The sequence below is a fragment of the Arachis duranensis genome, chromosome 3 (assembly GCF_000817695.3).
Source record: "Arachis duranensis cultivar V14167 chromosome 3, aradu.V14167.gnm2.J7QH, whole genome shotgun sequence".
NCBI lineage: Eukaryota > Viridiplantae > Streptophyta > Magnoliopsida > Fabales > Fabaceae > Arachis > Arachis duranensis.
This window is the reverse complement of record NC_029774.3, coordinates 114982493-114994036: the sequence shown is the minus strand read 5'-3', so window position 1 is coordinate 114994036 and position 11544 is coordinate 114982493. Positions and strand designations below refer to the sequence as shown.

Sequence of the window (11544 nt, the reverse complement as noted above, 5' to 3'; positions counted from 1 at the left end):
TTAGTTCTTTCTATATAGGAACTAAATGAAGAGAAGTTGAACAATGGCGAGTTATCTAATGAAGAATCTAATAATGGTGTTGTTTGGGAAGGAGATGTTTATTCTCAAGTATTGGGAAGTGATAGAAGTGGTTACGTACGGGGTTTAGGACTTGGTTCAACACCTTCTTTATTGTGGGGTAATAAATCATCTTATGATAAATTTGCTTCAGATGCTTTTGCTAATGAGGTTGCTCAAAAATTACAACAAGAACTAAAGGTGCTAAAGGAAAAACATGAAGAAGAAATGAAGTTGATGAAAGAAAATCAAAATAAAATATTGACTGAATTATCTTTTATGAGACAAATTTTGTGTAAGTTTGTTTCAACAGATTCATCACTTGAAATCAGGTTTGATGCTAATAGTTATTTTTTTGAAAGACTATATCTTCTATTATTGTTTGGATCCAGCACTATTAACTAATACCATACATAATATTATACCAACTGCTCATTAAAATTATCAGAAATAATATTTATTTGAATCCAGCACGCTCTAGTTAGTGCCCTGTGCATATAGACAAAGAAGTCCAAAATTATCAAAAATTTTGCCTGGCTCTTGTTAGAGAAACTTTCTATTTTATTTTTGTGATAATCTTTTAACACGTGGTTTGCAGACATACATGCCTTGTTTCCTAGGTTGTCGCTTTCTGTTCTCCCATTCAGATGAGGTACCTGAATTTATGCACTTGTAATAAATAGATATAATGGAATCTGTTCTCACACATAATGCACATGTTTCTTATTCAAGCTTTTCTCATCATGCATTAAAACATTAACTTTAACTTAAATTTCAATTTGTTATGCAGATGGTGTTATACTGATGTGGGACTCATAGTTGGTGGCTTTCTCTAGTATTGACCTAGAAGAATTGAGTATATTTTGACTTCTTTTTTTTATTTTTTGCAAAATGTATTCAAAGTCAATGAAATGACAAACAAACCTCTATTATGTATTGACAAATATCACTTTTAATATTTTAGTTTGTCAAAAGGAGCATTTTAATAGAAAGTTTATTTCAAATTTTCCTGATCAAAATTCAAATGTAAATTATCATTATCATTATTATTATTATTATTATTATTATTATTATTATTATAGAAAAGATATAGGTTGTTAGTTCTAATTAATAAAGTGAATATAATTAAAAAAAAAAATTTAAAATTTTAGCGGTAATAGTAATGGCAGCTAAAAGTGAATAATATTATAATTTTAGAATTTTTTTAGTGGCCATATAAATTGCCGATAAAAAGGATTTTAGCGGTAATAGTAATGGCAACTAAAAGTGAACAATATTTCCATCTTAGAACTACTTTTAGTGGCCATATAAATTGTCGAGAAAATTGTCCCTAAAAGTTATATACTTTTTGCGGCCATTAAAATGGTCCTTACCGGTAAATGTTATAATGGTCACTAAAACCTTTTAGCGGCGAAGCATAAGACGACTAATATCTAATTGAGGGTAAATGTATTAGCGGCTATTTTTATTGCCGCTAAAAGTAAAATAAATGGCCGCTAAAAGTGATTATTTTTGTAGTGGTAGTATTATGGTATCCCACCATTCTAAAAATGTAATTCTTTTTAAATAGAAAAAATTAAAACTAATTTTTTTAAGAGATCATCCACTTATATATTACACTTTCACTAATTACTATATGGACGGACAAGAACACCATCCAAATTTTATCTTTTGTAAAAGAATATCATCATGGGTTAAAAATTTTGATCTTTTAATAACCATCTAATTTATATGAAAATAAACATACGTTTGAAAGAAACAACATACATTGGTTACCTTGTCCGACTGTTCATTTTTCCCGTCGAACGAATTGAGAAGGTTGTCGATCGAATGCGTGGTAATGTTATCGGTGAAAGAATCTGGTGCGAGACAAATTAGTTCAACAGAATTGTCTTCCATTAAAATGGCTGCGAGAGGTCACGTACGTATAAAACGGGAGGTGCAACTCTCCCGTGTATTACACCGGATCAATCGGTGACGACGAGGCTGCAATGGTAGAGGCCGTGGGCTGCAGTGGCTGCACAGTACGTGAACACAGTGACCTACGGTGGGCTGCACGATGCGCGGGTTATGGGGTGTGAAAAAAAAAATTTTCTGTCACTTGGGACGTTGGTCGGACGTTGGCGCAAAGAGAGACAGCGTTGGTCGGGAGTGCGCGACAAAAGCTGACTTCGTTGTGAAAAAAGTCCACTGAAAGAGAGAGGAGATATGGTAAAAGAGGAGATGAAGCGTTAACTGTTCAGAATTCAAAAACCTGATTTTTTAAAATTTAAAAATGGTTGTTATTATTATAATTAAATTAATTAAATTATTAATTAAATTTATGATTAATTTATTTTTATAACCCCATTATTCATATTGTTCACTAATATTATTGTTCATCTATACTTTTTCTTTCGCACGAACTGAATGCGGTGATACCTTAATTACGTGAAAAACTAGACATGAAAGATTCCATCGAATAATCTTAATTATACCTCTAATCCTTATTAATTACTAACCGCTATCTAGCTAATTCTATTTGCCATTTTCAATGGTTGCATGGGGGCTGCTTGAAGTTACTTTGTTCGTGAAACAATTGGAGTGGGTTTGTTTGTATATAATGTCAATGAGATTTTAATGCCAAATATAATTGCCTAGCTAGCTATAAAATCTTAAACGCGGTAGCGAATAATGGCAAACACTAGTAATAATAATGAAGACTTTACTCTCTTTTAAAGTAGGGCCTTTAATTCATAACCTAATTATGCTCTATATCAAAAGAAGATGATGGATTTATGGAAAGTTTTACAAGTGCTTGGCAAATATATATACAAGGACATATATAAAAGTATTAGTGACTGCTAGCTTAATAGAAAAACATGGTTAAGATGTCACTATCCTATATTGCTAGCCGACGGTAGGTTCGCTTTGGCGTATGTTAAAACATCCTAAAAAGGTTAAAGAAGTAACATATGATTACAATTTTGTACATATGAAATATATTACTTAATACATTAATAATTGTACAAATTACAAAGCTGATTTTACATGGATGCATGATTTACTAGTTAATACTTTCGGTTTGAGAGTAGAGACAAATATTTTTGTCACCATATGTCTGCCAATGTGTCATTATTGGGTTGGAAAACAAAATCTAAAGAGATATATGCGTAGAACCCGGCCCTAGAAATAATGGCTGATCCTCAAGCGAATTATATATATGGAGGTGTTAGTTAATAGTTAGAGATAAAATTTTGTCTTATATGGAAATTAACATTAATTAATGTTTTATTTTTTACTAAAAATGTATTGTATATATATGTGCAAGTTATCATTCTTGTAGTTATGATAACTATAATGATTATACAATTTTATCAATGTTTTTTAATTATTTAACAATGTTTTATCATTTGAAAAATAAAAAATATTGATAAAATGTAAAAAATTAACTTTTAATTTTAATAATGCTTTTTAAATATTGTTTAAGTACCTTACCCATCATTATAAATATTGACATTATAAACTCCACCATGCATACGGAGCATTTTTACATTCATGACAGACAAAAGATATTTGCCTTGAATAATTGCATCATCATCATTATTATTATTATTATTATTATTATTATTATAAAAATCTGCAGTGGTTCTGAGTCCTGCTGTAAGATTAAGAAGGTGGAAATGGAGAAAGATTTGGGTGTTAATAAGAGTGATGATAAATATAAATTGAGAGATTTGAGCGATGAGGGCATGATATGGATTATGATGATCAGATTGAGATATGGGATAGTGTCTCTGTCATGCACGCTGGCTCTAATAACACAGCAACACATTGAAGGGTCGCTTTCATGTGCCATCACTTTATTCCTTCTTTTCTCAGAGGCCAGGGAATGTATGTAGTAGTGCAGATGAGCAGAGAGAGTAGTAGAGAGGTGTATATTGAATCAATCAATAATAACGCTTTCTGCCCCTCTCATTTCTCGTTGAAGGGATGAACCAACCAACCAACCACATTGTTATATAGGGAACTTGTTATTTTGCATATCATCAGAGTTTCTCATGATGCAAACTGAAAACGTGCACATGTATACATGTAGCGCGTGGAGTGATAAAATAATTATACCACTACTACCATTCCAGTACAGTACCACACTCCTGGACTTCCTCAGGAATTTAACTTAAAAGCCTGCTTCCCACAGTTGGCATCCATATATAATACAATATTATCATTCATTCTCAAAATAAACGTAACATATCTCAATCATTTTACTTCATCACATGTATACATAATCTAAGAGTAATTTAATTAATATTTATTTTATTAAAATCAATTTTAGTATAAAATTATCAAAGATAAATCATATTAACACAAAGTCACTTGTTAATTCAAATCAGACACTTAGGGTTTGAATGCAATTGGAATGGAAGTGAGAGACATGTGACATAGGGGCGGGGTAGCTTCTTCCTTAGCATGGCCTAATCATTTCCTTCCATATTCCTATTTACATCCCTCTATCATATTCACACATATCATATTTCATATCCATCATATGCTTCTTTATCATAATTTATGACACCAACTTTTATTTCTATAATACTTAAAAGATTCAACTTTTAAAAGAATTCCTACTAATATTAGTTTAATTTATAAATTATTTTATATTTTTTATAAATTTAAAATATTTATTCACAAGCTAAATTTAAAAATTAATATCAATCTAACAAAATAAATGACGTAAAATAAAAACATTAATTTGCTTTAAAAAAAAAAATCGTATGGTGGAAGCGCGTGTGGTCTCCCACATTTGTTTCTAACTTTTCTCGATCGTCCTCCCGGTCATTAGTAGTGATATTTCTAGCTACATACATGGGAATAGTATATATCAACATAAGATACGAGGTATTATTTGGAAGCGTCATTGTTCATATGCAGTAATGTATGTGTTTTATTATCTGATATACATGTACATAACAAAACAATAAGCTTCATACTCTAATTTTACGAAAGTGATGTATGTGTTTCGTGACAAATATGCATCATATATATGCTGAAGTTTTCATAATTGAGATCACTTATTTGCGATAACTAATCATGCTACATCTCTAAGTTCAAATGGCACTACTGTGATACTTATATAATAAATATAGTAGATGCGATAGCTCTCTCCCACTTCAACAACTTATTCATAATGCTATTAATTAAACTTTTGACAGTTTATAGCTTTAAAATGAATTAATGGACATTTGTTGAGAAGCACATGTAACAAACTTATAGCTTAGCTTCAATGAAACTAACTATATATATATATATATATATGTACATGTGTATGGAATTGTGAATATAACGATTAACGACCATCCAACTGTGTTCGCTTCAAATGTAAATAAACATAATTATTGCCACACAACTTTGCCATTGAGGTTAACGAAACAACTTTATTTTATGCATATTAATACATACATACGTTATATATTTTCTAGTAAAAACATTAACTCCTAGTATTTTCATATATATAATTTCTTCAAAAGATAACAAAAATTTCACAAGTACCTTTTTTTCTATATAAAAAAAAACAACCCTTCCGAAGTTAAAATGATCGACATTCTTTTTTTCTAAATATATTTCTGTATACATTCACGTACATAACTCCATATGCTAATAATTTTCACAAAAAATTAACTTTTGAATTAGGGAAATCTGATAACTGCTTATACATAAAATTTGATCTCTAAATTTCAAAACCCACCTATATCACAATTTTAATTATTGAAGTTGATAATACTTTAATAATAATTCATGTAGTAATAATATACACAATATATAATCGATGTTAAATGTTCATATGGTTAATATATAGTAGATCTGCAGACTAAACTATTGTTCTTACCGTAATGATAAAAGGGAAATAAAAAATAAAGGAAGAAGCTAAGAAAGAAGAAAAGTAAGGTAAGAAGAAAGATTATTGAGGGATAGAATTATAGGTGGTAATTTGAATGAAAGGCATAATGGCCAGCTATAAGCAGAGACAAAAAAGAAATGATTTGTGTTTGCCACCGCCATGCCATTTTTCCATCTTACTTAGGGCTCAAATCCAAAAAGAGAAAAAGCTTTGTCATTTAATAATCCAAGGGATCTTGCTCTGTATATCATGGAAGATATTATTCCCACGGTACGTATTTATTCTGACATCACCACCACGTTAGCCTTACGCCACCACTAACCTATTTACATAATTATGCACAATATTACACTTTTATTATAATTAACCTTCTCTATATTCGTCATCAGTAAATTACGTGTCTCCCAAAGTAATATAATTATCAGTAATGTTAAGGGGAGAGTATCTAATTTTTTTATATTATATAATATTTAAAATTATCATTATTTTAAAAATAATTAATGAATATTAAATAAAAAATTTAAAATTATTTGAACTAATTTTTTATATATGTCTTCTAAATATTATTGTATAATTATATCAAACAAAAAATAAATAAATAAACAAAGACAAAATGAAAGATTGCATTTAGGGCCAGAAATAAATTTAGCCGGATCAAACTTCATTACTAATAAGTTAGGTCTATAATGTAATTAATTAATCAAATTTGACTTATAATTTATGATAGATTTTTTCGAGTACTAAGTTTTATCTGATAATGAGTTTAGCTTAATCTAAAATCTGTTAAAAGATTTGATATTTTTTTTTAAATAAAATATTTATCTTAAGAAACTCATTTTAATGACAATTACTTATATGCAATATATAAAATTCAATATTTACAAGAATATAATTATTTTTAAAGTATTTAAATTATAAAAATATTTTAATAAAATATAATAAATTTAAAATATTTAATAACTTTTAAGATCCGACAAATTAATAAAACTAATTTGCAAACTTGGATCTAACTTATTAATAAATAATCTGGATCTAAACGTATTTTATGACAAACTAAATTAAGTATTAGATCAAATATAGGCCAAGCACCAGATCTATTTCCATCTCAAATTGCAATTCTATATATATGTTTTCTTTTTTCAATATAAAATACCTGTTAAGACTTAAGACTGTGAGTAGGTAGGTCATAGGATTTTTCCCTTCTTCTTACATGATATAAAGCTTCCAATACAAATTTTCTAGTTGCTACTATCTTACTAATTAAATTAAAAGAAAGTATAGGGAATAATATTTTTTTTAACAACGTAAAAAATAATAGGTTAACAAAAAAGTTAATTTTAATTTTAAAATTTAAAATATTAATTAAATTTATTCATATTTAGTGAAAAAATGTAATCCATTGTTTACCATCTCTATCATCTATTTAGGGGAATTGTTAAATTAATCTAAGAGCTACAAGATGAAATAGCTGCCTTGTTTTTTTGGGAATACCAACAAACTAACAAAGAAGGGGTAACAAACACTGTAATATAGACTCCTAGAGTTCAAAAAGTAATTATATTTGTCACTTTGGCTTTGCTACTTATGTGTATATAATCATCTAATAATCTACTTAATTGTAAGATTTCTTACTCAATAGCTATACTTTTTACTTCACTCATCAGTTTCTACAAAAAATGTACTTCATCATTTTATGTGCTTATTAGTTAATGACAAGTAACAAAAAGAGAACATAATTATTATTAACTGAATTATTATATATTGTGGCTAAATTCTTGAACGGTAGATAAACTGGACGCTTTCAATTGTCCAGATGGTCCACAAATTTTTAGGCATGACAAAAGAATATGAAGTAATTAATCATGGTTGTCACCCTCTTAATTAATTCATATGAGATGATAACAATATTATAAGTTTGGGGTTTTGGAATTTGAGAAAAAAGGTAGGTGAATGTGGGGTTAGTTCGAGTTTAGAAAGTTAAAAGAGCAAAAGGGATATGAGAAAGGCAAGAAGCTTTTTTGATCCCAAAAGTCAAATGAGCAATCACCCACCATAATGATGCTTCACCGCCGATGCAGCAGAGAGAGAAATGCATCCAATATATATAATCATTATATAGTATATATATTAAATGAATAATATATATTAACATTCAATATATGAAATTGGTCCCCCAGAAAAGAAATATTTTTATAATAAAAATGATCTTAATAATAAACAAACACCGGAGAAAGTGATAGATATATAGATACTTTACACTGAATTGATGATGAATATATGATGGATTAATTTTTTTCATCACTTATATATACATTTGATTCTATGTATCTATCTCTATTATTGTGCACTCATCATTATTAATATTAGGCTTTTGCTTTTTCCCATATTAAATAACGAAAAAAAAAACTAAAAAAATTCAGAAAATTTATTATTTTTAATTATTAATATAAGTTTTTTACTCTAATAATTTAATACATAAATATATATTAAAAATAAATTAAATTACATATATTTATATATAATAGTAATTAATTTTAGTATATAAATAATATTTTTTACGAATTTTTGTCGTCTATTGTTGACCTCCATGGCACAGTGAAATTCCACTAACCAGTTTTTCCCAGAAGCTTTTTATTATTATTAGCACACACACGAACAGTGCCATCACTATACTACGACTTGAGGACAAACTGATAGCTTCTTCCATTGTAAATTGAAAAATAAATAAATAAAGGTATGCTATACTACACGAAAAGTCTCTCTTCTTTCCTATTATCTTTCTTCACTTTTTAGCATATTCTTCGCTTTCCCTTTTTCAACATTTTCAGCTATTTGTTACTTTCAAACATTGTTTGTTTTATTCTAAATCCAAGAGATTATCAATTCCCCCATCACATGTTTAGAATATAGCAGAGAGAGAGAGGGGCAAAGAGCAAAAGGGAAAGTTATTGGGTTTTGTAAACACTATATATAAGTTATAGTGTAATAGCTTCCAAAAATAGAGAGAGAAAAAAACATTCTTGCTCCTCACAAAGATCATCATCATCTTTCTATATATATATATATTGGATCATCATCTTGGTACTAATAGTAATAAGTAGGAGTTATTATTATGATGTCAACAACAACAACTTCACAAACTATGGTTAATAACCAAAGCTTATTTGGGGAGCAAGATCATCATGATAATGAGAATATGGCTACAGAAATGGGATTTCTTCCTCTTCTACCAACAAACATGATCTTCCCTACTTCTCCTTTGGGATGCAATCAACAACAACCCTGCTACTCGTTATTGAAACCCTTCTCTTCCATATTATCTCCAAATTCACTTGCATCTGATCAAGCTGATTCAACATCAAACCTAACCGCTGAAACCCTACTCGCAACTGATGCGCAACAAAAATCAGGATTGGACCTCACCTCTACAACTTTTCTTGGACCTCAGTTCCTATCTTTGAACAGATCCACTATAAGTAATCCATGGTGAGAACATTAATTCTTTTATTGAAGTTGTTTTTTCCTTGTTGATAAACTATTTTTGGAAAATGAGATAACGTAATTATATGTATAGAGATAGTGAGTCACGGGTTTGGTTTCCATATAGGGCAACGGGAGAAGTACCTGATTGCTTCAGCAGTAAAAGAAATGTAGTAGATAATCATCATCATCATGTGGGGGTTCCTACCATTAAGATGAAGAAAATCAAGGGAAGACGAAAGGTTAGAGAGCCTAGGTTTTGCTTCAAGACTATGAGCGATGTAGATGTCTTGGACGATGGCTACAAATGGAGGAAGTACGGTCAAAAAGTGGTCAAGAACACACAGCATCCCAGGTACATACTTTCGTTTTTTATTAATGCTATTGTGGTTCAAAGTTTTTCTCTTCTTGTTTTTGCTTTAGTATAAAAAGTTGAAACAATAATAGATTAATACATGTCAGTTTATTTAATTTTTCTGTTTAAACCTTGTAGCGGTTGTACTATACACCAACACATGTTTTATATACTAATGGTGATTCATTCTCTCTCCAATCTTTCCCACACCCCTATCACATTATTGCTTTTTTTTTTTTTATCAGTCTTCACCCACGCACATTGGCTTTGAGGCTAGCTTCTGGGTTTTGGGAAGATTTTAGTTTTCTTGAATAATGTGTGGGGATGACAACAATAATTATTAAAGCAAGATTTTTCACTTTATGTCAAGTTTGAGGGAGAAAAAGAAAAGCATGGAACATAAAAGAATTTTTGCTAATGACAGAATGAGAATAGAAGAGTTACTATTAATTATGGTGAAAAGTTAGGATGCAGTATTCTTTATATAAAATTAATAGTTAAAATTTATTTGATAATAATTTAATCAAACATATCAAATAATTTTTTAATAAATTTTAATTATTAACTTCACATAAAAAAATTATATGTAAGTCTCCAAAATTAATTATGGCGGTTAGATATTGTTTAGTTTATTTTTCGTGTAAATGCATGTAATGAAGCTCATTCAAATTCAAAATTTGTTTTTCTTCGCTATATTTCCCTGATGCATTATAGAAGCCCCATAATTAACCAAGTCCTTCATCATAACATTTTCGTGTGCCTTCATGATTTTTTACTATGGAAAATGAGAACACTCAAAAAGAGTGAAATGATTCAATCTGCAGTACCCACTTATTACTTTAGCATCATGAAGATTTGTTTAGTAGTGTGACTAATATATACCACAATTATTGGCACATGCATGCCATATATATTTTCTGAATTCAATTAAGACTTTGGCCATTAATTATTTGACATAAAGATGAATTAATAGTAAGAATAATGATTGAAGAAGCATGTTTACGATGCATGTGCAGAAGCTACTACCGTTGCACACAAGACAATTGTCGCGTAAAGAAACGTGTGGAGCGCTTAGCTGAGGATCCAAGAATGGTGATAACAACATACGAAGGAAGACATGCACACACTCCATCCAATGATGTTGAAGACTCTCAACCTCCCTCTCAACTTACCAACTTCTTCTGGTAGTAGTCATATATATACGATGATCATCAACACCAACATCAAAATTTATATATTTATAACTTATAATATGATGAATGTTGTACGTTGCATATTTTTATATGTGTAGCTTCCAAAGGGTGTGCTTGGTAGAGATGAAATTGGAGTAGGTAGAGAGGGAATTGGTGAAGAGGCAAAATTTACCATATAATGTGCATGTTTTTGGATTTTATGGATGCATGCACATGTATATATACTCTTCTCCATATATATATATATATATATATATATATACCCACTCAGTGTGCTTGATTTGTGTCTACTTTTTATAATTACTTAACATGCATGTAGTAATATTAATATATCTTGGTGTTTTATGAAAGAAATAAGATACCAGTGAATTCGTAAGTTGCCCTACTTTTCTGATGGGCTTCTTCTATTTATGTAACTACGGCTGAAGCAAAGACATATTTGATTAGAATTTTAGATCGATCATTATAACTTGTTTATATACCTGCCTATCTAGTTAGACTATAATCGTTATGAGGTCCGACCCGGTAACAGGAATTATTCTGAAAATTCAGATTATATACCGTGCGAATCTAACTTA

The 11544-nt window shown here is 29.5% G+C and overlaps 1 protein-coding gene across 1 annotated transcript; it reads left to right on the top strand.

Moving 5' to 3' along the window:
• Nucleotides 1-8744: 8744 nt before the first annotated feature.
• On the top strand, nt 8745-11210 carry LOC107480316 (probable WRKY transcription factor 13). Its single transcript, XM_016100447.3, has 3 exons — nt 8745-9424; nt 9546-9773; nt 10790-11210. Exons 1-3 carry the CDS (start codon nt 9051-9053, stop codon nt 10959-10961), a joined length of 774 nt encoding a protein of 257 aa, XP_015955933.1. The 5' UTR covers nt 8745-9050; the 3' UTR covers nt 10962-11210.
• The last annotated feature ends 334 nt before the right edge of the window (nt 11211-11544 follow it).